At 43.9% G+C, this 27,926-nt stretch overlaps 1 protein-coding gene across 2 annotated transcripts in view; it reads left to right on the top strand.

Moving 5' to 3' along the window:
- The window catches only part of LOC140491028 (methylcytosine dioxygenase TET2-like), a 179,544-nt gene that overhangs the window by 76,524 nt on the left and 75,094 nt on the right, over window positions 1–27,926 (top strand). For both annotated transcript variants that reach the window (XM_072589160.1, XM_072589158.1), the window contains one exon: window positions 22,377–24,672. In XM_072589160.1, the coding sequence (XP_072445261.1) occupies window positions 22,422–24,672 (2,251 nt within the window). In that variant the 5' untranslated portion in view covers window positions 22,377–22,421. The remainder of the gene's footprint in view (window positions 1–22,376; window positions 24,673–27,926) is intronic.

Here is a 27,926-nt window from a genome sequence, read left to right as displayed (position 1 = left end):
GGTGTATGTACATAAATCTTTCAAGATTGCTCAAGAATTTGGGGTGGCTAGTACAGATGACATGGGCTTCTTGACTCTCCTAAAAATAAATTGAGTAAAAATATTGGATATTTTGTCAGAACTTTAGTTGGTGCCTAATCTGTGTTATATAAAGTAGCGTGTTCAATTCTGGGCACTACAGTTTAGGAGGGAAGAGAAGGCGGCATTAGAGAAGGTGCAAGGCAGATTTACTGGAATAGTATGAAGGATAGAAGAGAAAGTTGAGAGAAACTAGAATTACTCTCTTTGGAGCAATCAAGATTAACATGAGATTTGTTAGAAGCATAAGGTCATGAAGGAGGTCTTGTTGTGCAGTGGTAGTATCCCCACTCTGGGCCAGGAAATCTAGGTTCAAGGACAATCTGCCCCAGATGTGTGTCATGACTAGTCCAAACAAGTTGCTTCGAAAGATCTATAAGATCATGAAGAGATATCATGGACTAAGCAAGGAGAATGTTTCCCAATAGTGGAAGGGTCATTAACTAGATGACACAGACTTAACTGATAATAGAATCAGCAACATGAGAAAATGCCATTAGACACAGTTATAATTGATGTTAAAATATGGCAGAAGTAGATTCAATGATAACTTTTAAATTTGAAGCAGGAAAATTCTGCAGAGACAAAATGGATAACTCCAAAGAACCAGTACAGACACAAGGCACGAGAAAACTTCCTTCAGTGCTGAATCATTATATGATTGAATAAAGGCAAAAGAAAAGTGTTCTTTACTCACATCTGAAGCAGTGCAAGGTCTTCATATGCAAATAAAAGATACAGTTTGATAGAGTGCTCACCAGTCTCCTTACCAGTATTTGTCCATCATCTATCCTTATTTGGTCATCATCAAACTGCTGTTTTGAGACCTTGCTATTTGCAAATTGCTTGCAGTTTCCTACATACTGTATTTTAGCTTTGCTTCTAAAACATCTCTGAATATCCTAAAATGGTGAAAGCTGTTGTGCAAATGCTAGTCCTCCTTTGAGATAGCTCAGTATATCAACTACAGACTTTTAGAATGGATGTGCTTTTAATTACCATCACATCCATCTGATCATTTACTGACTGACTTATTACATGAACCATATTTTTGTCACTACGTCTTTAGTGATTTGTTACCATGTCGAGTGAAGCAACTGGCTTTTGTCTCGAACAATTGAACAGTTTGACTTGCTGCAATTACCAGAGAAAGTTCAAACGTTATGCTTATCCAACATGCTTGTACTTAACTGTCCATGTGCTGGCCTCGGCCTGGATTGGGTTGCAAACTGTTAGTTACAGTCTGTTTACACTGTTTGGCTGCAGTTTAGCTGTAACTCAAACTGTACAGTTCGGGAGGGAGCTCCGGAAATGAGAAAATCATAATTCTGAACAATTAGCAAGTGAAACAGTTAGGATTCAGTGGAAATTGCCACAGATCAGTCAAACATCAATTAAACTTTCAATTGAAATTCACGTAGTAATTAGCAATGTAGAAATTGTTGTGGGAGATTGCAAATGAGACACTCCAGAATTGTACCAGATGTGAGAGACTTCAATTAGATGGCAAAATTGGGATTGTTCTACTCTGAACAGAAAAGGTTAATGAGTGATTTTAATTGAGGTGATCAAAGTTGTGAACAATTTTGGTAAAATTTAGCTAGGCTAAACAACATCTATTGTAACAAGATCAGTAAACAGATCACAGAATCAAGATAATGGAGAAAAGAACCAGAAGGGGAAATAGAATACTTTTTCCGTAATACAGTGAAGCTATGATTAGATTTCCTACAGTGTGGAAACAGGTCATTTGGTCCAACCAGTCCACACTGATCCTCCGAAGAATAACCCACCCAGACCCATTTCCCTCTGGCTAATGCACCTAACACTATGGACAATTTCGCCTGGCCAATCCACCTGACCTGCACATCTTTTTGGATTGTGGGAGGAAACTGGAGCACCCAGAGGAAACTGATGCACATTCTCCCAGTGTCTGCAAACTCCACACAGTTGTCTGAGGCTGGAATCAAACCCAGGTCCACGGCACTGTGAGGCTACAGTGTTAGCAATTGAGCCACCGTACCTGCCCTTTGTATGCTGGAACTGTGCAGGATCTTTACTCTATTGTTTACAGATGCTGTACTTGACATTTGAAAGTTTGATGGGAGGTTGTGGATGGAGCTGTACAATCCTTTGCTGCAATTCAGCACGTAGCTTGAACGCTTGATGGCTTATTGCAGTGGAGGAATTAAACAATACTGTACATGACCTGGAAACATTTGATGGGACACTCTAGAGGGGCATTATTCCACAGCTATAAAAACAAAGTGACAGAAACACTCAGGTCAATGAAGAGAATTAGCATTAGTGAGTGGAAATTTGCTGAGATAGCAGCCTCTCATCAGCAGACCTGGCAAGAGACCTGTGCTGCCTCTTCCAGGGGAAGATTTGTAAATGAGCAAGACCACTGGTTGGTCTTTGCCTGATATTAAGACCTCAGGAGCACAAGTCCCGTACAGAAAGAGTTACCACTCAGAGGCCTTGACTGAAGCTCTAAGAGCAGCCAGAACTGCAAGGGTTCAAGATCAAAAGTAAATGATGTGTGGTGTGTGGCAATCTCTGGCTTTGGAATCTCAGAGACCATGGACATGAGGAAAAACAGGGGTGACTCCTAGCTACCCTAAGTCCAGTCCATCGATCTGGCACAGAGTATCTTTGATTGAGGGACTCACCCCATCTCCCACACGACAGCTGGCAAGCTCCCAGCCCAGGTTGATGTGTCAGGCACAGTACACATTGACCGAAACACCCAAAACTGGGTTAATTCCAGCAGCAGCAGGCAGAGACCTGTTTAAGTGGTCCTTCATTTACTACTTCAGGCTTCAACTGGTGATAGGACAGGATAGCCTTCCCAGCTCTGAGTTAATTCCAATGGGAAGGCAGCAAGATTTGAGAAGACCAATCTGTCAAATTGTGTAGCCTTGCCGTGTCCAAACCCAGCACCCACAGGCAGCACTCGATTCACGCCAAAGTTATCTGCCAATATCTCCTCTTCAGAAGAGATTCTGTACCTGGCCCAAGATTGTTCAGTGGTGAAGGAGATTTACTCTGTCTGTAGACACTGCCATACCTGACCTGAAAAAAAGTCAAATTTGACTCAAAATGTTAACTCTGCTTCTCTCTCCACAGAATCAGCCTGAATTGCTGAGTAATTCCAGGATTTTTCTGTTTTTAATTCAGGTTTAACAGTATTTTGCTTTCATTACGTACTTTAATTGCCCTGGGAGTATTTGTTTGCACAACATGATGATACAGAGAGACCACTACTCTGTTCTGAATTTATGCTGTACCTATTCTAGGACCTGATGAGACAGTGTAGAGGAGGTTTTGCTTTATATATAATTCATGTTCTCCCTGTGCTAGGAGTGTCTGTTGATATTGTGCAGAGTGGACTTTAGTTAGTATCTAGCCTTAATGGTTAATCAAACACACAAGGTTTCATGTAAAGGGAGCTTTATTCAATATCTAATCTACACTGTCCCTGTACTGGGTGAGTAGATGGACTTTAACTCTCATCTGCATTCTACCTACCATTGGAGAATATACAGGAACAGTGTAAACAGAAGCTTTACTCTAACAGGTGGTACAGCTGTCCCTAGATAGTATTGGAGGAATCTTAAGGGAATCTGTAATTTGCAATGTGTCTGCCCTGGTAGTTCATTGGGCAGTTTGGAGGAAGATTTATGCTGTAACTAACTGATCTTGGAGTGTTTGATGAAATACTGACAGTTTTACTCTGTACTGAACCAAGACTATAATTATACTGGAAGTGTTTGATGGCAATGTAGAAAGAGCTTTACTCAATGTCTACCCAATGCTTTACCTGTCTAAGTAGGATTAAACAACATAGGGCTCTTTACATTAACTGACCTGCATCACACCTATGTGCACTCCATTGGTCACTGCAACGACAACAAGGCAGGAGCTTTATTTTATAAATACACTGTTGTCCTGACTTAAGTGTGATGAGGGGGATATTGCAGTGAGTGACTTACTCTGTATCTGATCTGATCTGATCTGGAGTGTGTTGATGGAACAGTGTACAGGAATAGTTCTTCTGTAAATAATCAGTGCATTTTCAGACCGGAGGGCATGGACAATGCGATGGGAGATTCAAAACTACACTGTACTTATGTATGGCCTAGGGAATGTGTAAATGTAGGGGAAGCTTTACTTTGTATAATTCCGTATCTGCATTTGTAATATTTTGGTGAGACACCTTCTGAGAGAACTGTATGTTGCATTGTATGCCCAAGGAGTATTTGAGATAACTAACTCTACTGCTTATCCAATGCATCATTAGTCTGACTTGAGTGCGCTTAGTTAAGGGAATAAATGTTAGCTAGGATATTGGTGAAAACTTTGCCTTTCTTCAACATATTATAAACAAATAATTTACCTCAACTTGAAGGGGCAGACAGGACCCCAGTTTAACATCTCAAAGTCTGATACCTCAAAGAATGCAGCATTCCTCAGTAAGATATTTGAATATGATTTGGAGATGCATTTTGTGGAAAAGTTGCATTTGTATGGCCATACAATTAATAAATAGTTACCATTATTCAATTGAAATTGAAACTTCAGCTGTTGCAAATTATGGTACCAACTGAGTGTGTAGATGTGGTAATGGAACAAAATCAGGACAAAGTATTCATGTAACAGGAAGTCACAGTAAAAATGACTTCATTTTTACTCAACTGGAAACTGTGCTGAAAGATGGAAATCTAAAGTGCTTGGCATTGGACCTCTCAGCAGGTCTGCTGCTACCCAGAACATGAGTCCACCTTTACCAGGCAGACTGCTGGGAGTTTCCACTAATTTCTATCTGTATTTCCACACTAATACAGTCTACAAGAATTACCATATTTGGTACAGATCAAAGATGATTCAAGATTTTCAATTTCTGTTCACTTGCAGAATTAGTAACTTATCAGACTTTCAGTAATTTTCATAAATAACTGTCACAGATCACGGAACGTTAACCATCAACTTTATCAACAGTTATTGGAAGCTTTCTGGTTAAACTTGTGAAACTGATAAATAATGCATCAGGTTTTTAAAAAGAGGGTTTGAATGTCAATTTTTTTTTACAATATCTTAATATTTTAAAGAAGGATCGAATCATGAGCAGACAGTGGAAAAATTGAATTTTATAATTTTTTAACTTTCTCTTGAGATCAAATTAGTGAGTAATTGGAGATGAAGATAATCAAAAGCATTCAGCACTCATTTCTTAAATAAGTTGTGTTTGTTGAATTAAAGAGTTTTATTTTTATATTGAATAATTTATTTGTATGTATAAAGGGAGTGAATTTTATGTGCTGGATAGGGAATACCAGAACATCATTAATAAAATATCCCAGGAAACTTGTTGCAAAAGATTCAGCATATGGCATAAGGGGAGGTGGAGCTGCTTGTGTAAAAAAGTTAGTTAAATGACAGTTGAGAAATATTTAGAGTTAATAAAAGTTACTGCAACTGGAGAAGGGTTGGAGCTGATGCACCTCAAGAGTCAGTACTTGGTCTATTTTTGTTAACATTAACTATGACTGATTTTGGACTGAGAGGAAACACTTCATAAACGTCCTAACAAAACAATAATAGGGCACAGTGTAGTGCTGGTAAAGCACAACATGTCAGGCAGCATCCGAGAAGCAGGAGAATCGACATTTCATGCAGAAGCCCTTCATCAGGGAGGGCTCCTGCCCAAAACATTGATTCTCCTGCTCCTCGGATGCTGTCCGACCTGCTGTGCTTTTCCAGCACTACCCCCTCTACTCTGATCTCCAGCATCTGCAGTCCTCACTTTTTCCCAATAGTAGGGGACGTCCAACAACGTTATGCAGGATTATTTTAGAAAAAGCTGTACGAAGGCCATTTACTGTCATAACGGATGTGAGTTACAACACAATGGTTTCTGAACGAATCAGTTTTCTGGGTTTCTTGAGCATAGCCCCGCCCTCTTGTTCTAAAATGCCATGTGGTGAATATCATGGTTAGTGTGTTTTGGAGACTGGACTTGGCCAAAATGCAGTTTGATCAGAATAAAATGTAATTGTGAATTCCTCCGATTTATATTCAACTGATTTGACTGATACGTTTCAACATTCAATCAGATTTTCACCAATCAGATCAGATTTCCATCAATGTTGAACAAAGTCTAGGCCTGGATTTTGTGTTTTTTTTTGCAGAGTCATACTTTAAAACTGGTGATTCAGACCCAATTCCAGAATTTGTAGCCACATCCCATTTGCACCAGATTTTTTCCCAGACATGGGGTGCAGGCATCTAACCGACCCAGTATCCCCCACCCTTGCTGCCTGCCTTGATTCCAGCAAACAGCCCACAATATTTATAGAATCAAGGCTCTTCCATAAGTTCATATGGTTCATGGCATTTCATAAAAATGATGAGTCAAGTGGGTGTGCAAGTGAAAAATATCAGCTATTTTTGATTCCTTATTTCACTGGCTTTGAAGTACAAATCACAATCTCTTCAATAGTTAGCTATTCTGTTATAGGTTTGCCTTCAGTGATTGACCACGAGGCTGTACCCCAAAGATCAATGCAGTGGCTAAAATACCAACATTGTATAAATGTTGCAGTGCATGAGAATACTTCCTTTAATGATTGGGAAAAGTACCCCACTGTATTCCAAAATGAAGGAAACTGAGCTTGGGAACTACAGACCTGAGGAAATGAGATAATTAAAGTACAAAACAGAAAAATAGGAGGAGTAGACCATTCAGCCCTTAGGTCGGCTCTTCCATTCACTATAATCATGGCTGATCATCCAACCCAGCTTATTTATGCTCCCCCCAAGTATCCTTTGATCCCTTTAGCTAGATCCAACTCCTCCTTGAAATCATGCAATATTTTGGCCTAGACAGTTTTCTGTGTCTTTCACTCTCTGAGAAATTTCTTCTCATCTCAGTCATAAATGGTTTACTCTGTTTCCTTAGACTGTGACTCCTAGTTCTAGACTCACCCACCATCAAGAACAGTCTGCCTGCATCTAGCCTGTCTTGTCTTGTTAGAATTTTATAGGTTTTTATGGGATTCCCCCCCACCCCTCCATTCTTATGAAATCCAGTGAACATTATCCTAACCAATCAAATATCTCCTCATTCGTCAGTCCTGCCATCTCAGGAATCAGTCTGGTAAAAATTTCACTGCACTCCCTCTTAGGCAAAAACTTCCTTCCTCAGAATCTCTTATCCCTGCTCCTCTGCTCAAATCCTTTCACTGTGAAGGCCAACAGACCATTTGGCGTCATTGCCTGCTGCACCTGCATGCTTACTTTCACTGACTGGTGTACAAGGATACAAAGGTCTCATTGCATATTTCCCCCACTCACCTTAAAGTCATTCAGATAATAATCTGCTTTCCTGTTTTTGCAAACAGTGTAGTTAACCTCACATTAATCCACAGTATGCATCAATTGCGATGTACTTGCCCTCTCACTTAGTCTGTCCAAGTCACACGGGAGCATCTCTGCATCCTCCTCGCAGCTCACCCTCCCACCCAGCTTTGTGTCATCTGCAGATTTGGAGATATTGCATTTAGTTCCCTCAAAGTCATTAATATATGTTGTGAATAGCTAGGATTCTAGCACTGATCCCTGCTGGATCCCCAGTCCTAACTGCCGGCAATTTGGATAAAAGACAGTTTACCCCTACTCTTTGTTTGCTGTTTGCCAACCAATTTTCCATCCATCTCAATGCAGTACCTCCAATCCCATGCACTTCAATTTTACACTCTAATCTCAGATGTCGGACTTTGTTGAAAGCCTTCTGCAAGTCTAAATACTCCACCTCAGCTGGCTCCTCTGATCAACTTTGCTAGTTACATCCTCAAAGAAGTCCAGTAAAATTATCAAGCCTGATTTCCCTTTTGTAAGTCCATGCAGACTGTATCTGATCCTACCATGGTTTTCTAAATGCTCAGTTATTTGTTCTTTTACAATCGCCTCTCGCATTTTCTCCATTGCCAATATCAGGTTGACTGGTCTATAATTTCTGGTTTTCACTCTGTCTCCCTTAAGGGGATTCATGAGCTATCCTCCAATCTATAGGAGCTGTTTCAAAGTCTACAGAATCTTGAAAGATATCCACCGATACATTACTTCTAGGACAACTTCCTTAAGTACTCTTGAATGTAGATTATCAGAGCATGGGGATTTATTGGATTCCAATCCCATCAATTTCCTCACCAATGCTGATTTCCTTCAGTTCCTCTCTCACTAAACCCTGAATGTCCATCTTTTCTGGTATGTTATTTGTGTCTTTATGAACACAGAACTAAAATTATGTTTTTAGTTGATCAGCCATATCTTTGTTCCCTATTATAAATTCACTGTTTCTGAATGTAAGGGATCTGCATTGGTCTTCAATAATTTTCTTTTAAGATATCCACAGAAAGGTTTCGCCAGTTTTTAATCCCTGCAAGCTTACTTTCATATTCCGTTTTCCCTTTCTTAATCAGTCCCTTTATTTTCCTTTGCTGAATTCTAAATTGCTCCAGGTCTGTTTTCTTTTTCCGGCCAATTTGAATGCCTCTCCCTTGGATCTAATACAATCTGTTATTCCCTTTGTAAGTCATGGTGTGGCCATCTTTTCCATTTTACTTTTGTGCCAGTCAGGAATGAACAATTGTTGCAGACACCCATGTGCTCTTTGCTTGTCATTGCCTTTTACTGTAATCCCTTTAAATAACATTTGCCAATTAATCATAGCCAACTTATGCCTCATTCCATTGTGGTTTCCTCTATTTCAATTCAGGATCCTAGTCTCAGAATTAACTGTGTCACTCTCTACCTGATGGGCAGAATTCTGTCATATTATTGGTCACTCTTTTCCAAAGGACCTTGCACAACTAGATTACCAATTATTCATTTTTCATTACATTATACCCAATCGAGACTGGCCTGTCCTCTCGAACAGATTATTGGAGAAACAGCAGATCTGCCAACATCTGTTGAGAAAAACAGGGTTAATGCATTGTTTCCAGTTATTCTTTCAGTTCTGACAAAGGCTTCCCGGACTTGAAATGTTAACTCTGTTTCTCTCTCCACACATGCTGCCAGGCTTGCTACATTCCTCCAGTACTTTCTGCCTTTGTTTCCAGCATCGACAGCTCTCTGTGTTTGTTGTATTGGCTTGTTTCTCTAGTTGGTTTCTCGATGTATTGGTGAGACAATGGTGGAAAATTGATTTGAGATGCGAATCAGACGTGTAACTAAATGGCAAAATACGCTGGAATGGCCAATTCCTGTTCCTAAAGTTATTAACTTACCGTGATTTGACGTACAGCTAGACTCCTGTGTGTGTCTTTAAATGCTTCAGTTGTGCCGGGTGCCAGTCAGTTGCTGAAGGGCAGTTTAGTTTTGTTCCTTCTTACGAGAGCATGCCAAGTCTCTGTTTAGTTCTTGCATAGTTGCATGGCTCAGATTGGCAGGATAACAGGCTTTCACCCTGACCAATCCAAGGGCAACATGTAGCCAAAACTAAACTGGTGTTTCCTTGCTATAACAAAGCCAAATGTCCTTCATTATGCCCATTGAAATGTGGTGAATGGGAAAGATTGGATTTCAATAAGCTTATGGGCTCGACTGAAGCAAGTTGGAACTTGGCACTGTAGAAAAAGATGCCAATAATTAAATTGTAGCTCATTAGGAACATTGTTCAGTATATTTAGCAGAATTTAAAATGATCAGCAGCTTGTAGGCTGAACTCCAAGTGAGGTGAAGCAACTTGTTCAAACTGCACAGGTCACAGATGCCAGAGGTTATACTAGGACTGCAATTCCAGCACCTGCCAGTACTGGCACTTCAGGAGTTTGTGTTATCAGTGGCGGGGGCCGCAGTACTGTTTTGGGATTGTTAGTGCAAGTGTCAGTGATTTGTCTTGGTTTCTGCCTCTCTTTGTTGGCTGGAAATCTTAGCATCTGCCCACTTAAAGTGGTGGTTAGGGGAAGGTTGGAGAGGAGGTCACTTCAAACAAGCAAAAAGGACTCCATCTATAAAAGTTGTTATTCACTTTTCTGGGGCCTGTGTGCATGTTTGTCATGGCCAATACTCTTCTCTCACCCAACACACTCCCGTCCCACTAGAATCTAAAGAGCAGAAACTTCGGACTCTGATTTTATGAAGATTCAGAATCCCTACAGTGTGGAAACAGGCCATTTGGCCCAACAAGTCTACACTGACCCTCTGAAGAGGAGCCCACCCAGACCCATTCCCCTACCCTATTACTCTATATTTACCCCTGATTAATGCACCTAACCTACACTTCCTTGAACATTTGGGCAATTTGAGCACAGAGGAGAAAGTGGGGACTGGACATGCTGGAGATCAGAGCCGGGAGTGTGGTGTTAGAAAAGCACAGTAGTTCAGGCAGGGCCAAAAAGCAGGACAGTCTACGTTTCAGGCATAAACCCTTCATCAGGACCTGCACATCTTTGGATTGTGGGAGGAAACCCACGCAGACACTGGCAGAATGCACAAACTCCACACTGACAGTCGTCTGAGACTGGATTTGAACCTGGGTCTCTGGCACTGTGAGTAGCAGTGCTAACCCCTGAGCTGCCTTATTTCCTTGCAACTCATGGACACAGAATCGTGGGTCTTGTTGGCCTCCCTTATTGTAGTGGTGTGGGAGGAGCAGCAGAATCTTAGAGGGGTTTTGAGCCCCTTCTGATTTTTGTTTTGTACGTTGCCCCTGGGAAATGGGTGACACTGGCAAGGTTTAACAGCCACAAGAATTGCTTTTGCAAATGAGTGGTTTGCAAGGCCTCTTTAGTGTTAACCACGTGGACAGGATCCACAGGCTCTTTATCCTGAGGGACTGCAGGGAACTATTTGTGACTTGGTCGAACTGGCAGATATGATCACTGTCTCACCCAGTGGACAGCTTTAGCAGATTTATGGAGTTCAATTTCCCAGCTTGATCAGCTTTAAATTCACACTTTGAGATGCTAAGTGTTGCCACCAGCAAACAGCCATAGCTCACTGTGTAATGCACAAGAACAAGCAGACATGTAGGCAAATGCCAGTGCAATAAAGATTACAAAATAATTGGAAGGTATTTATCATTAGTTTAATGGTATGGAGTAATTTATTTTCTCAGATGGTAATTCTGTTGATATACAAGCTTTTGCATGACTATCCAAAAAGCTACATCTATCGAATACAAATCAAGTGGGCAACTGAAAATAGCCTACTTTCCCTCAACAGGATTTGGTCCTTAGTGATCTTGAGTTGCCAGTACTAGGCGGTTTAAAAAAAACCAAATGGAACTTTCCTCAGCTAAAAGCTGCATGGTGAGGGACAAGCAATGGCATTTTGAAACCTGGGTCATAATCTGAGAAGTTCCTTTCCAAAAGCATGGAATGCAGTGGTTCAAGAAATTAGCCCTTTCTCTTATCTTCAAGGACAATGAGGAATGGACAATGAATTGCTGGTCTGACCAGTGTGCCTACATCCTGAGAAACTGGTCCTGGTTTAAAAGGCAAGAGTCAGCAAGGGGTGGCATTCACCAGCTGCTAGGGTGTGATGGGAAAATGACCAACTTTGTTGCAGGATGGTGGCTTATCTACAAAGTTACCTTCCACAAAGCTGGCTGCTATCGTACCACACTGCAGGGTAATAAAGAGTTTGCAGCTCATTGACTCTAAGAGCAGCAGATCAGAACTGAGTGTCAGAGGCAGGCACTGAGAAGTTGTGAAACCTGTTTTTCTTCAAACAGATTTTAATCCTACTCAAAAACACAGCAGACTGTTATCTGAATCATTCCATCCAGATCCACCCATTCCAATAATGTACACCAGCAATGTTCTTCATCCACTCCCAACAATATTTCGGATTCCTCCCATCAACCCACACTATTATTTGAGCAAAATGTGATGGTTCTTCTTTGCTCTAAATGCGAGAACTATTTCTGAAGTGCAGTGTCCTCTGGATGATTTCCAATGCATGACTCCCAGAGGGAGTCTCCTCAACCTGTGGACAGCATATAAAAAAGGTTCTGGATTAGTGGTGCTGGAAGAGCACAGCAGTTCAGGCAGCATCCAAGTAGCTTCGAAATCGACGTTTCGGGCAAAAGCCCTTCAATATTCCTGATGAAGGGCTTTTGCCCGAAACGTCGATTTCGAAGCTACTTGGATGCTGCCTGAACTGCTGTGCTCTTCCAGCACCACTAATCCAGAATCTGGTTTCCAGCATCTGCAGTCATTGTTTTTACCTTATAAAAAAGGTTGCCTGCTTTCCCATTGAATGAAATATCATGTTCCCCATTCCCACAAGACTGCTCACTAATAGTACACATACTGTTACATATCAGCTTTGATGTTGAGGCACGTTTCGTATTTGCAATTATATCAAAATTGGTATAGAACAGTTGAGCACAGGAATGAGCCATTCAGTCCACGATGTTGTGCCAAACATGACAAATTAAACTCATCTCTTCTGCCTGCCCTTGGTCTATTTCCTTCCATTTCTACTGTATTCATGTGCTTATCCAAAAGTCCCTTTGAATGCCCCTATTGTATCTGCCGGCACCACCACCCCTCGCAGCACATTCCAGACTCCTACCACTAAAAAATAAACTTGCCCCTTACATTCTCCTTTGATCTGAGAATATAAATTATTCCATACTCATAAATTAGTGATCAACAGCGGACAACGAAGAAGGTTATCTAATATTGCAAAGAGATCTTGATCAATTGTGTCAATAGGCTGAAGAGTGGTAAATGGAGTTTAATTTGGATAAATGGGAGGTGTTGCATTTTGCTAAAACAAACAAAGTCAAGACTTATATGATTAAAAGTTGGGCTTTGTGCAGTGTTGTTGGACAGAGTGGCATAGGGGTTCAAGTACATAACTCTTTGATGTTTGCATCACCTTCAGAAAGGGTGGTTAAGAAGACATTTGTCTTCATTGCCCAGACCTCTGAGTATAGGAGTTGGAAGGTAATGTTGAGGTTGTACAGGATGTTGGTGAGGCCTTTTCTGGAGTACTCTGTCCAGTTCTGGTCTTCCAGCTATAAAAAAATATTATTAAATTGGAGAGGGTTCAGAAGAAGTTTACCAGGATGTTGTTGGGAATGGAAGGGTTGAGACATCAGGAGAGGCTGGATAAGCTGAGACTTTTTTCACTGGAGCGTAGAAGGTTGAGAGGTAACGTGAGTTTTGTAAAATAATGAGGGGTTATAGATACGCTGAATGGCAAGTGTCTTTTCCCAAGAGTGGGTGGGGTCTTTCAAGACAAGGGGGCATATTTCAGGTGAGAGGAGAAATATTTAAGATGACATGAGGGGCACTGTTTTGTTTTAAACGCAGTGTGGTTCACATATGGAATGAATTTCTAGAGGAAGTGATGGATGTAGGTACAGCAACAACAACATTTAAAAGACATTTAGATAAGTACATGAATAAGAAATGTTTGGAGGGATATGGACCAAGCGCAGGTAGGTGGGACTAGTTTAGTTTGGGATTATGGTTAGCATGGACTGGTTGGACTGAAGGGTCTGTTTCATGCTGTATGACTCTTAATTAATTAATGTGAAAACTATTGAGGATGCTTTGTTAAATTCAATGCTGGACCTGCACCTACCAGCAGAACTCTCCAAATGGGGTCAAAATTCCCTTAAGAAGGTCCCAAGTATGATTTGATTTGAAAATTGCAAGACCATAAGTTGGGAAATTAATGGGGAGGGGTGGGGGAGCGGGGGAGGGGGGGGGGGGGGGGAAGCGGAGGTGAAGAAGAGAGTTCAGTTTGAATGGCCTCTCCTTGTGTTCTGTCCTCAAAATAGGATTGGAAGCTGTTTTGCCTCGTTATAACAGGTGGAACTGCCAACTCTGTTTTAATCGGGGTTTACTAGAGGTGCCCAAATTGTCTGTCTAATTTTGACATGAGGCCTATTTCTTGTGTAAAACCATAATACATAGGACCCCCAATACCATTCAAGGTGACGCAGTGGCTCAGTTTCTAGAGGAATTGAATTGAAGAGCAGGGAGGTTCTGCTGCATTGTACAAGATGTTGGTGAGGTGTTGTATTGTGCGCAGTGCTGGTCTCCTTACTTGAGAGATATACTGGCTTTGGAAGCGGTGCAGAGGAGGTTCACCAGGTTAATACAGGAGGAGGGTGTTAACCTATGAGGAAACATTGAGCTGCGTGGGACTGTACTTAGTAGAATTTAGAAGAACATAGAGCAACACAACAGTACCAGCCTTTTGGCCCTCGATGTTGTGCCAACCTTTTATCTTACTCTAAAGGTCAAACTAACCTACATACCCTTCATTACACTACCTATCCAAGAGTCACTTAAATGTCCCTGATGTATCTGACTCTAGAACCACCACTGACAGTGCATTTCACACATCCACTACTCTGTGTAATGAACTGATCTCTGATGTTTCCCTTAAATCTTCTTCCAATCATCTTAAAATTGTCCCCCCTTGGGATAGCCATTTCCACCCTGGGAAAGCATCTCTGGCTATCCACTCTATCTGTGCCCCTCATCATCTTGTACACCTCTATCAAGTCACTTCTCATCCTCCTTCGCTCCAACGAGAAAAGCATTAGCTTCCTCAACCTCTCTTCATAAGACATGCCGTCCAGTCCAGGCAGCCTCCTGGTAAGTCTCCTCTGCACCCTGTCTAAAGCTTCCACATCCTTTCTATAATGGGACGATGAGAACGGAACACAATATTCCAAGTGCGGTCTAAACAGGGCTCTGTAGAGCTGCAGCATAACCTCGCAGCTCTTAAACTCAATCCCCCTGATAATGAAAGCCAACACACCATACACCTTCTCAACAACCCTAACAACTTGGGTGACTGAGGAATCTATGGACATGGACCCCAAGATCCCTCTGCCTCCACACTGCCAAGAACCCTGCCTTTAACCCTGTAATCTGCATTCCAATTGGACCTTCCAAAATGAATCACTTCACACTTTTCCAGGTTGAACTCCATCTGCCATTTCTCAGCCCAGTTCTGCATCCTGTCAATGTCCTGTTGCAACCTACAACAGCCCTCCACACGATCCACCACACCAACAACTTTCATGTCATCGGCAAACTTACTAACCCACCCATCTACTTCCTTAACCGAATCATTTGTAAAACTCACAGAGCAGAGGTCCCAGAACCGATCCCTGCGGAACACCACTAGTCACCAAGCTCCAGGCTGAACACTTTCCATCTACCACTATCCTCTATATTCTATGGGCCAGCCAATTCTGTACAGATTTCACTGTATCCCATGCCTCCTTACTTTCTGAATGAGCCTACTGTGGGGAACCTTATCAAACACCTTGCTAAAAACCCATGTACACCACATCCATTACTCTAACTTCATTGTGTCTTGTTAAATCCTCAAAGAATTCAGTAAGGTTTGTTTTTGACCCCCTCAAAACCATGCTATCAAACTACGGTTTTCCTATCTCTCAAAATCCTCTCCAATAATTTTCCTACTGCTGACACAAGACTGATTAGTCTGCAGCTCCCAGGATTAGCTCTATTCCCTTTCTTGAACAAGGAAATAACATTTGCCACCTCCGATTATCTGGCACTACTCCAGTGGACAGTGAGGACACAAAGGTCATCTCCAAAGACACAGCAATCTCTTCCCTTGCTTCCTGTAGTAACCTAGGTGTATCCCGTCTGGTTCAGTGGATTTATCTAGCCCTTTGTTTCTTAATTTTCAGCACATTTTCCTCCTTAACATCAACCTGTTCAAGCATATTAGTCTGTTCATGCTGTCCTCACACACGACAAGGTCCCTCTCAATAGTGAATACTGAAGCAAAGTATTCATTAAGGACCTCCCCTACTTCCTCAGATTGTAATTCCCTCTCCCCCAATTAAATACTTACACATACCATCTGCTCCTATGCCTCTCCATGAATATAGTAAAGGTCAGGGAGTTGTCATGATGATTGGACACCTGGCAAGGTTCGTTGCCAAGTATCAAACCCAATGTGGCCTCCCCTCTATTCGACCTATCTACATCTTGCATCAGGAACCCTTCCTGGACACACCTGACCAAAAGCTTCTGCATCCAAACTATTTGAACTAAGGAGGCTCCAATCAATATTAAGGAAGTTAAAGTCGCCCATGACAACAGCCCAGTTACTTCTGCACCTTTCCAGGTTGAACTCCATCAGCCACTTCTCAGCCCAGTTCTGCATCCTGTCAATGTCCAGCTGCAACCTATAACAACCCTCCACCCAATCCACCACATTGGGGAGTGCAGTAGAAAACTCCCAATAAAGTGACTGCTCCCTTCCTGTTTCTGACTTCCACCCATACTGACTCAGTAAACAAACCCTCCTCAACCACCTCCCTTTCTGCAGCTGTGATACTGTCCCTGATTAGCAATGCCACTCCCCTACCTCTTTTATTCCCCCCCCCCCGCCTTTTGAAATATATAAACCCTGGAACATCCAACAACCCTGCCCCTGTGATACCCAAGACTCTAATGGTCACATCATCATCGTTTGAAATACTGATCCATACTCTAAGTTCGTCACCCTTACTCCTGATACTACTTGCGTTGAAATAGACACCCAACATCCCTCCTCTGATTGTCTGCACGCTGTATCTGACTGTTCACTACTTACTCCATCATCTGATCTGTAGCTCCATTTCCCAACCCCTGCCTATCTAGTTTAAACCCTCCCGAAGAGCTCTAGCAAACCTCCTGGCCAGGATATTGGCACCCTCCAGTTCAGGTGCAGCCTGTCCTCGTACAGATCCCACCTTCCCTGGAATATATCCCAATGATCCACATATCTGAAACCCTCCCTCCTACACCAGCCCTGCAGCCATGTGTTCATCTGCACTCGCTTTCTGTTTCTAGCCTCACTAGCCCGTGGCACCTGGAGCAATCCTGAGATTACTATTCTGCTTGTCCTGCCTTTTAGCTTCCAACCTAACTCTCCATATTCTCTTATCCAGTTCTTGGTCCTTTCCCTACCTATGTCATTGGTACTGAGGTGTACCATGACTTCTGGCTGCTCTCCCTCCCCCTTAAGAATCCTGTAGACTCCATTGAGATATCCCTCACCCTGTCACCATGGAGGCGGCATACCACCTGGAATCTCGTTCACAACCACAGAATCTCCTGTCTGTTGCTCTCACCATGAGAATAAAGGGGGGATCTTATAGAAACATGCAAAACTATGAATGTGATAGATAAGATAGAGGCAAGCAAGTTTCCACTGGTGGATGAGACTAGGACTTGACATGGCCTCAAGATTAAGGGGAGTAGATTTAGAACAGAGATGAGGAGGAACTGCTTTTCCCAGAGAGCAGTAAATCTATGGAATTGTCTGCCTAAGGAAGCAGTAGAGGCAGTTTCATTAAAAATATTCAAGACCCAGTTGCATGGTAAGGGAATTAAGGGCTATAGGGATAATGCAGGTGGGAGGAGCTGAGACGATGAATAGATCAACCATGACCTTAATGACTGGTGGAGCAGGTTCAACAGGCCAAATGGCCTACTCCTGCTTCTATTACTATGATGATACTATGATTACTACCTCACAGCACCAGGGACCTGAGTTTGTTTCCAGCCTTGGGCAACTGTCTGTGTGGAGTTTGCATGTTTTTCCCGTGTCTGTGTGGTTTCCTCCAGGTGCTCCAGTTTCCTCCCACAGTCCAAGGATGTGTAGTTTGGATGGATTGTCCATGCTAAATTGTCCGTAGTGTCCAGAGATGGTGGATCAGCCTTGGGAAATGTCAGGTTACAGGGGTAGGGTTGGTCTGGGTGGGCTGCTCTTCGAAGGGTCGGTCTGGACTCTGGGTCAAGTGGCCTGCTTCCATACTGTAGGGATTGTATAATACCATGATATGTAGGAATTATTTTCCAGTGGAAACTCTGGTAAATTCCACAGGTGATAGAGAGAGAGAGAGGAGGCTGCACAGGAAAGCTTGGCTATGGACCATGAGCAGGAATGTGGGACAGGTGTAAATTTAACTAGGCAAAAAAGTGAGGAATGCAGATGCTGGAGATCAGAGTCTAGATTAGAGTGGTGCTGGAAAAGCACAGCAGGTCAAGCAGTAACAGAGGAGCAGGAAAATTGACATTTCGGGCAAAAACCTTTCATTCCTGTTGAAGAGCTTTTGCCCAAAATGTTGATTTTCCTGCTCCTCGGATGCTGCCTGACCTGCTGTGCTTTTCCAGTACCACTCTAATCTAGACAGGTGCAAGTTTAGTGTAGTATTGTTGGCGCGTACTGTATAGGCTGAAGGGCCTCTTCTGTATGATATGAATCTGCAAAAAAGCATATTTCCAATTAGTTTGTGGTTTCAGTTAGGAGTAAGGCCAGCTGCCTTGCAAATTGACCAAAGTACTTTTTCTTTAAAATAGGAGAGGTAAATAAGTGTCAGTTTCGAATTTTAAACTGAAGTATGGCAGAGTGAACAGTGCAAGGGTTAACACCCATTACTGTGGGAGCTTTAGAATTCCATACTCAGCAAGCTTGACCTAAGCTCTAGTTTCCTCACAGCTTGGATTAGAAACACCAAGCTGTTATTTACAACACGACTAGGATCCACAACAGTCTGCTCCTTTGACAGGAAGGCAGTGAGTTGGGGGCGGGGGGAAATTCTCTTTATTTGCCTGCTTGATATAAGATCAATATTTATTGGACCAGTTACATTGCAGGTTCTGTAATCCAACTATATTACGTTGGAATGGCTATTTAACAGTTTTAAAACTGGAGGTTCTCACCAGAATTAGAAGTTTGGTGCAGAATACTTTGGAATGTATTTGACAAGCTAAGGTTTAGCATCAGCCTTGGCTCAGTGATAGTTTCCTGAAGAAGGGCTGATGCCCGAAACGTCGATTCTCCTGTTCCTTGGATGCTGACTGACCTGCTGCGCTTTTCCGGCAACACATTTTCAGCTCTGATCTCCAGCATCTGCAGTCCTCACTTTCTCCTCAGTGATAGTAGTCTCATCTTCAAGGTTTGAGTACACAAACTGATACTCCATTACAGCAGTACAGTATTGAGGGAGGGCTGCATTGTAAGAGTCAAGATACTAAACTGCCTGTTCAGATGTTTGCAAAAGATCAGTTGACATTGCGCAAAAAAAAAGGACAGAGGATTCCCTCAGTGTCCTGGCCATCCCTCGATCAACATCACAAAAAAAAGTTCAGCTGATGTGTTGTTTGGGTGGGGATTTTGAAACAGATACATTGCTTGATGCACTTCTCAGTATCACCAGTGACTGAGCTTCAAAAGGTTTTGTAGAATTCCGTGAAAACATGACAAGGTGCTGCGTGATTCTGAGCTTCCTTTCATTGTCTATTTATAACTGCAGCTTCTGGAAATCACCTTGAACTGGAAATTCTGGGAGTAGTCTCCTAATTTTTGTGCAAGTGTGTTCATGTGATTTCTCTGGGGTTCCAGCCAGTCTCTAGGTAAAGTTACAGTAGGATATCGCATCAGCCACCAAACCTTTAGGTTTTGACGTTTGCTATCTGTTGCTGTTCTGAAATGATACAGAATTAGGAATCATAGGTGATACTTTAAAATAAAAGTTATTGAAATATTCTGCACACTAACAAAGTTATCTCACATTCCTGACACACCGATAAGGGTGAAAATCATCAAATTCCACACTTCAGTCCTACTGGAAAAAAGGTAGCATTTGGATAGCGAGTTTTGAGAAGATTTGTAGCTCAGGTTGAGGTTCTGGACGTAGGTTTGCTCGCTGAGCTGGAAGGTTCGATTTCAGACGTTTCATCACCATACTAGGTAACATCTTCAGTGAGCCTCTGAATGAAGCACTGGTGGCGTAGCCTGCTTTCTATTTAGAATATATGGAAAGGGAGCTACACCACCAGTGCTTCATTCAGAGGCTCACTGAAGACGTTACCTAGTATGGTGATGAAACATCTGAAAATGAACCTTCCAGCTCAGCGAGCAAACCTACATCCAGTAGCATTTGGATATTTGGAGATGAAACAAAAGAGTGGAAAGAAATGGAACAGAGCGAGTGAGGGACAGAAAGCAACGGATTTATGCAGCAAAAAGAAAAAAAACTGCACGTGATGGAAATCAGAAACAAAAACAAATTGCTGGAAAAGCTCAGTGGGTCTGGTAGCATCTATGGAAAGAAATCAGTTAATGTTTCAGGTCCAGTTACCTCCATAGTTGCTATCAGATCTTTCTGTTTTTATTTGGCATCGCTATAGTACCTTTTACAACTTTTAGGATATCTCAAATTACTTTGCACACATTTGAAATGTAATTAATGTTACAAGGTCTCTCAAACACCAGAGTGAAAATAAGCATAAAAATCTATATTTTTCAATGATATTATTGGATAAATATCAGGCAGGCTGTAGAGAAGCGATTCAATTTTTCTTTGAAATAACATCAGCTCCAAGAAACTGACATCATTTCTCTCAATGTATTATTGCCTTAATCTACACATTTAAGTGCAGTACTAAATGCACAAATCTCTGGTTTGGGAAATAACATTCTAACCCAGAGATAATAGAATCACCACTAAGCTGAAAATAGTAGTGTCAGGCTTCCAAAGGTCCCAATAAATAAACATACGAAAACCAATTCTGGGTCTTTAGAATAGACACCTCCTCAATCTGGATGCAAAAGGCTAAGAACAGAGTTGATTGAGCATATGTGTAACACACAGTAATAATTTCCACTGTCATAACTTTGCAAATGTCTCAAAAATAAACAGATCATATGTCCTGAAGAAAATCAAACACTGAATAATGAAAGGGACAGAATAAAGGCTATAATAATAGGGAATGAGCAGATGACTGGATGTTCAATGAAGGAAAACTCAAAGGTTTAGTGAAAGTGCAGGATGCAATCTCTGGAGTGTTTACAATTAATGAATTGGCATCAGGAAGATGGTGCACATTAAAGAAAACAGGCACTGTAAGCTGGGTTAAGAGCTTTAAAGCTGAAGTAAGAGGAGGAGATCATGGTTTAAGAATGAGAATGTAGAAACGGTGCAAGGAAGCCAGGGGAGCTTGGGGAAGCTGAGGTTATAGAACTTTATGATTCAGTGGTCTAGAAATTTCATAGACTCCCTGCTTGTGGATGCAGGGATGATAATTTTGTTCATTGAAGAGCATCCCACTCAGACCTACCCTGTCCCCGAAATGCTGCATTTCCCATGGCTAATCCGCCTAACTACACAGCCCTGGACACTACTGGCAACTTAGCATAGCCCATCCACCTAACCAGACCTGCTGAGATCTGAAATTGCTGGAAAACTCAAGCGGCTCTGGCAAAATCGATTGTTGAAACGAAGGGCTTTAACGATGAGTTAGGTCCCTTTTGTGCATAGTCCAAAGGGGACCAACAACTCTGAGACATGAGCTCAGCCCAACTTTTTGTTGTTTTCCCCTCAGTATGGTGGGAAGTGCATGTTTATCGCGGGAAAACGCATTACTCCCCATCTTAATGGGTCCTTTAGTTACCAAAGGTTAGCTTCTGACCTATTGTCAGTGCACCTAAAACGCCAACTTTGGAAAAAAGATAGAAGCCAGTATTACTCACTTTTATTTCCTAAAACTGCTGAACTACATCCCACTGAAACTGCAGGCGAATGTTTTGGGACAAAATTACAAAGTTGCTGTCAGAGTTACATAGAGCGTACCGCACAGATACGCAGTTGCTGCTCATATTCCACAGTTCCTCACCCCCCCCCCCCCCCCCAACACAACACAACACAACACAACATGTAGGCTGTTTGTGAAGCTGGGAAGTGTAAATAGTCCCTCCCCCCCCCCTTGCTTTTTGCATTTGTTTAAAAAAAAAGTAGATATTTTTAACAAAATCAGAACTGAGGAAGGGTCACTAGACCCGAAACCTTAACTCTTGACTTCTCCCCACATATGCTGCCGCGTTTTCCCAGCGATTTCTGTTCTTGTTTCTGACGTTCAGCAGCCGTAGTTCATTCGGTTTTTATTTAGAGATTTTAAAGAGTGTACAAGAAAATGTAGTGCAGCAGATTTTGGAGTGGAGTGGTTGAAAGAGAGTGTGAGATTTGCTTGCTGTGGGTTAGTCGGTCTTTGAGCATTTACACATACAGCTGACATCTGTGATGTGGGATCTCACATCTGTTAAAAACTAAACTGAATACGAGGGGAATGTTGAAGTGTTTAATATCTGTCTGCAATGTGGCACAGATTAGTTGAACTTTAAACCGATGGTATGCCTTAACTTGTGAAGATGGTGTATTTTGCCACTTCAGAAAGTGTCATCAGCCGTGTAAAGAGAATCTTTTCTTTTCTCCTTCCACCTTACAGATACGTTCAGTGGGTAACTTTGTGGATGGCCCTCAGGCAGACCAGATGGAACAGGAAAGAGTCGGTCATGTCGAGGACAAGGGGCTGAGTCCAGTACTACCGATCCATTACCACTCTCCTGAGCAGCACACAGAGAAAGGGGAGAACGGAAGAGAGGTGCAGCAGCACCAGTTCAATGGAGACTGCAAATGGGACGGGGTGAGAAGCAACTCAGCAGCGGGTCACGCTCAGGAAATCTCGGAAAACTGTGACAGCCCCCGGCCTCAGCAGGAAAAGCTCAGCGTCCCCAACGGCGGCGTGAAACATGTCCTGACCGAGCCTTCAGCAGCAGGGCTCCAGCACTCAAAGAAAATGAAGCTGGAGGAGGAGGAGCCGGCTGCTGGGAATCCGGACGCCGACAAGCAGCGGGCCGAACCGAAAGGGCGCAGCCGGGTCCCGGGGGAGGTGCAAGGGCAGAGCTGGCCGGGTGAGCCCCCGGCCCCAGCGAGCAGCAGCCTGCACAAGAGGGTCAGCCCCAGCTACAAGAACGGGGACGTGCTCTCTCTCCTGGGGGGCAAGCCACTTCCAAACGGTGCTACGGGTTGCACTGACACCCAGCAGCAGCAGCAGGAGGAGGAGGAGGAAGGGGATGACCTCAGGGACAACCCCGTGCCTGTATGGGGCTACCCCGGGTACCTGCTGGGAGTCGGCTCGGAGCAATGCAGCAGGAGGGGGCCAGAGGCTGGAGCCGAGCTCTCCGGGAGCAGGGCTCCGAGCAGGAGCGAGGGAGCCGGCCAGCGTCCCCCGGGGCTCCCCGACCGCTGTTTACATCCTCAGAGCGGCCCCGCCCGGCTCCAGGAGCCCGGGGCCGCGCGAATCGGTGCTACAGGCGGCCCGGGGCTCGCTCACGGCTTGCCCGAGAACGGGGCGCCTCCCCGCGGGCAGTGGGCGTCCCCGGCGCGCCGACCCCCAGCCCAGGGCGGCTCCTGCCCGGCGGAGCTGCAGGGAGCCGACTCACGGCAGTACCGGCTGCTGCTGCAGCAGCTCCGGCGGCTGGAGGAGGAGGAGAAGGAGGAGGAGAAGAGCCGGCCCCGCTCGCTCCCCCAGCAAGAGGCAGCGGTGAAAGCCCGTGCCCAGTCCTGGCGTATCCCCCTGAACCCCGAGCAGCAGCAGCAGCGAGCAGTGCCAGAGCAAGGGCTCGCCCCCAGCCTCTGCTGTCGCAGCCCCATGCCAAATCTCCAGGATGACACCCACCGCTACCAGCAACACTGTGTCCAGCTCAGCCTGGAAAACCCACTGTCCCACCCAACCCAGAAACAAAACGACCCCCTTTACAGTGCCCACCGCAACAGTCCCCTTCATCATAGAAGGCCCACAGAGTCCAAACCCAGCCCCACTCACTGCAGCACCCCCGAGGGGGCAGGCTCCTACAGGGTGGGCAGCACCACCACCCCAAGTCCTCAGCTGCCCAACAGCGCCAGCAGCTCGCCACCGGTCCAGTACGCTCAGCGTGGCACAGGACCGGTCCAGCAACCCAAGCAGAAGGTACACCACATGTCTGTCATCCAGCAGCCACACTCACAGGGGCAGGCTGAATTGTTCGCGCTCGCCAGTGCCCCCAGGAGCGAGCAAGGCCCCTCGGTCCCTCAGTCCAACCCCACGAAGGAGCAAGTGCCCCACGCTTCGCAAAGCCCTCAGTGCCCAGCCAGCATCCAGAAGGAAGAGGAGTCCCGCACAAACGCAGCACTTAGAGCTTACCTATTCCAACAGCAAGAGCTTCAAAGGAGAATGTACCTACGAAGAATGCAGGATCTCAAAGGAATTCAGAAGCTAATCAAGGTTGAGAAAGAATCTCCTCCAGTCCCCTCCACAACAGCAGCCAGTGCCCAGCTGAAAGACGACCCAGAGATATTGAACCTTATTAAACAGCAGAGCCAGCAATTCAGCTGTGACCACCAGAAGCAAGAAAGGAGCATCATTGAAGCACTGGAACAGCGCTTTAAAGAATACCAGCTCTCTTCACCCTTTGACCAACAACCTTCCGTCATCAAATCACCCAAGCAAGTGAAGGTGGAAACCTCAGGATCTGTTACTATTTTGTCTGCCACTGCAGACTTAGAGTCAGATATTGGTGGTGACTGCACTTCGGCACTACAAACCAGCTCATCTACTGAAGCCACGCCTACTAAAAGACGGCCAGGATCCACACTCAGTAATTTTTTAGAGTCCCCTTTGAAATATTTGGACCCCCCAATCAAAAGCTTACTGGACACCCCGAAAAAGACACAGTATGATGTCCCAGCATGTAGTTGTGTTGGTAAGTCCTGTCATTTTGCTTCTTTGTATAGCTTTTCACTGGCAGAGGTCATCTACAGAAGCACAATATATCGACAAAAACATTTTCCACAGCTACTATCAGAGCCATGCCCTTAAAGAGAAAAGTTCAACATTTTTATAATAACAGTTAAACCTCACCACTATACCTTATCACCCTAATGCGATCTTTTCCTCCTCTTTTGGATAATCAATATCAAAGTTTCTGTTTACAGCATTCCCAATGTTAATGGAAAAGCTGTACATGACCCAGGGCCTTGGTAACAGCACACTTCAGTAGAGCCATAAAGATGTACAGCATGGAAACAGACCCTTTGGTCCAACCCGTCCATGCCGACCAGATATCCCAACCCAATCTAGTCCCACCTGTCAGCACCCAGCCCATATCCCTCCAAACCCTTCCTAGTCATATACCTTCCAGATGCCTCCGCTATTTCCTCTGGCAGCTCATTCCATATACGTACCACCCTCTGCGTGAAAAAGTTGCCCCTTAGGTCTCTTTTGTGTCTCTCCCATCTCACCCTAAACCCATGCCCTCCAGTTTTGAACTCCCCAACCCCAGGGAAGAGACGTTACCTTGTACTGGGTTTGATCTCCTTTCCTAAGGAAGGATACGTCTGCCTTAAAGGGTGTGTAACCGTAGAGAACTTAATTCCTGGGTTGAGGAGAATTGTCCTATGAAAAGATTAAATAGATGAGGCCCATATTGCCTAGATTTTAAAAGAATCGTAAGGTTTTTAAAGGGCTTGACCGCTAAATGTTGAAGGATGTTTTCCCTAGCTGCAGTGTCCGGAACAAAGTAGTACATTCTGGAATAAGGGAATAGCCATTTCAAATTCAGATGAATAATGTTTCAATCAGTTGTGATGTTTGGAATTTTCTATTGCAGAGAGTTGAGAATACTCAGTCATTGAGATATTCAAAGAGAACAGGTCAATAGATTTTTGGATACTAAAGAAAATCAGACACCTAGTGCCAGTTTGGGAAGATGGATTTGAGTTATTGGATCACACATTGTCTTAATGAATGGTGAAGAAGGGCTACTCCAACTCCTAGTTAGCATACTCACCTGAGTGTTTGCAGGCTGGCATAGTTGACCATACCTTGTTTGAATGCATGGTAAATGACTTGATTCCTTTCTTATATCTGATGTCATGTATTAACTTAATCAACTTTATAAACGAGCACTACCAGTGCAGCGAGGTTGCTGTTGGTAGCAATAAAGAAAAATGAAAGATCTTGCCAAAAGCGGGAGAGAATCTCTATTGTTACAGCCTGGAGGAAGTTACTTTCTTATCAAGAATTTCTTCAGAGCAAGAACACAGAGGTTACAATGTGACAGAGCATAGAAGGTGGCCCATTGTGATTGCTCTTTGATAAAAGATTCCAATAATGCCACCTCTTTTCCTATACACACACACACACACACACACACACACACAGTGTGTTTGAGAATTACTAATGAATCTGCTAAACATTACTGTGGGTGAGAATAGAGTGACAGGTTTTGGTATTGAGTGGAGGTGTACAACCTTTCACGAGAATGATAGAAAGTGAATAATTCTGTGTCACCATTATCCCTCCCCCAAAGTCCACAGGGAACCAAATTCTCAGCGTTAAGAAATGTTACAGAAGTGAGACTTGCAGTCTAGAAGAGAGAGTGAAAGGAACCTTGAACTTGCAGCAACAGGATAAACACTGCCAGCTGTTAAAATCTAAGCCTTAATTGCTGAACATAAGTTACAAAGGATACCTGGGAAAGGATGCCAAGATTGAATAACTAATTTCCTCCCAATTGACCTGATCCACTAGTGGGAGATGATTTAGTGACCACACTCCCACAAGACTGAGCATTGATTGCACAGTAATTTTTCTACAGCTGGAGTATATTGGAGAGCTCTGGGCCTCCCTCCAGTGGCTAGGAGTTGCTACTGTGATGTTTCATTGCGCTGTGCTCCATCATTACCAGAGAAATGTATCACCAGATCAAAGGCTGAGAGAGAGCTAGCCTACTCAAAATCAGGTACAAGAAGTAGAGGGCAACAGGTAGAGGTACCACCATTAACGCACGTAGTTAATGAGGTTACAGATTACTGAAGTAAGCTTCTCTGAGACAGTGCTTGGAATTAGAATGTGGAAAGAATGGGGCGGCACGGTGGCACAGTGGTTAGCACTGCTGCCTCACAGCGCCAGAGACCCGGGTTCCCGCCTCGGGCGACTGTCTGTGTGGAGTTTGCACATTCTCCCGTGTCTGCGTGGGTTTCCTCCGGGTGCTCCGGTTTCCTCCCACAGTCCAAAGATGTGCAGGTCAGGTGAATTGGCCATGCTAAATTGCCCATAGTGTTAAGTAAGGGGTAAATGTAGGGGTATGGGTGGGTTGCGCTTCGGCGGGGCGGAGTGGACTTGTTGGGCTGAAGGGCCTGTTTCCACACTGTAAGTAATCTAATCTAATCTAATCTAATCTAATCTAAAAGTTGAAGAGGCTGGGACATAGTTTAGTCATGGTTCTTGGAATTCAGGGGTGAATGTGTGTACAGGGCTTACTGAGGATGAGGACTCAGGAGCAGGAATACAATTTGGCCATTCAGCTAATCAGGCTCTCTATCATTAACATTAGGGGCGACACAGTGGCTCGGTGGTTAGCACTAGTGCCTCACAGCACCAGGATCCCATGTTCAATTCCAGCCTCTGGTGACTGTCTGTGTGGAGTTTGCACATTCTCCCCATGTCTCTGTGAGTTTCCTCCAGGTGCTACGGTTTCCTCCCACAGTCCAAAGATGTGCGGGTCAGGTGAATTGGCCATGCTAAATTGCCATAGTGTTAGGAGCATTATAGAGTCATAGAGATGTCCAGCATGGAAACAGACCCTTTGGTCCAACCCGTCCATGCCGACCAGATATCCCAACCCAAACTAGTCCCACCTGCCAGCACCCAGCCCATATCCCTCCAAACCCTTCCTATTCATATACCCATCCAAATAACTCTTAAATGTTGCAATTGTACCAGCCTCCACCACACCCTCTGGCAGCTCATTCCATACACGTACCACCCTCTGCATGAAAAGGTTGCCCCGTAGGTCTCTTTTATGTCTTTCCCCTCTCACCCTATGCCCTCTAGTTCTGGGCTCCCTGACCCCAGGGGACTTTGCCTATTTATCCTATCCATGCCCCTCATAATTTTGTAAGCCTCTATAAGGTCACCCCTCAGCCTCCAACGCTCCAGTGAAAACAGCCCCAG

The sequence above is a fragment of the Chiloscyllium punctatum genome, chromosome 2 (genome assembly GCF_047496795.1).
Source record: "Chiloscyllium punctatum isolate Juve2018m chromosome 2, sChiPun1.3, whole genome shotgun sequence".
NCBI lineage: Eukaryota > Metazoa > Chordata > Chondrichthyes > Orectolobiformes > Hemiscylliidae > Chiloscyllium > Chiloscyllium punctatum.
Note: the sequence above shows the minus strand (reverse complement) of the source record. Positions and strands in the feature narration are given on the sequence as shown.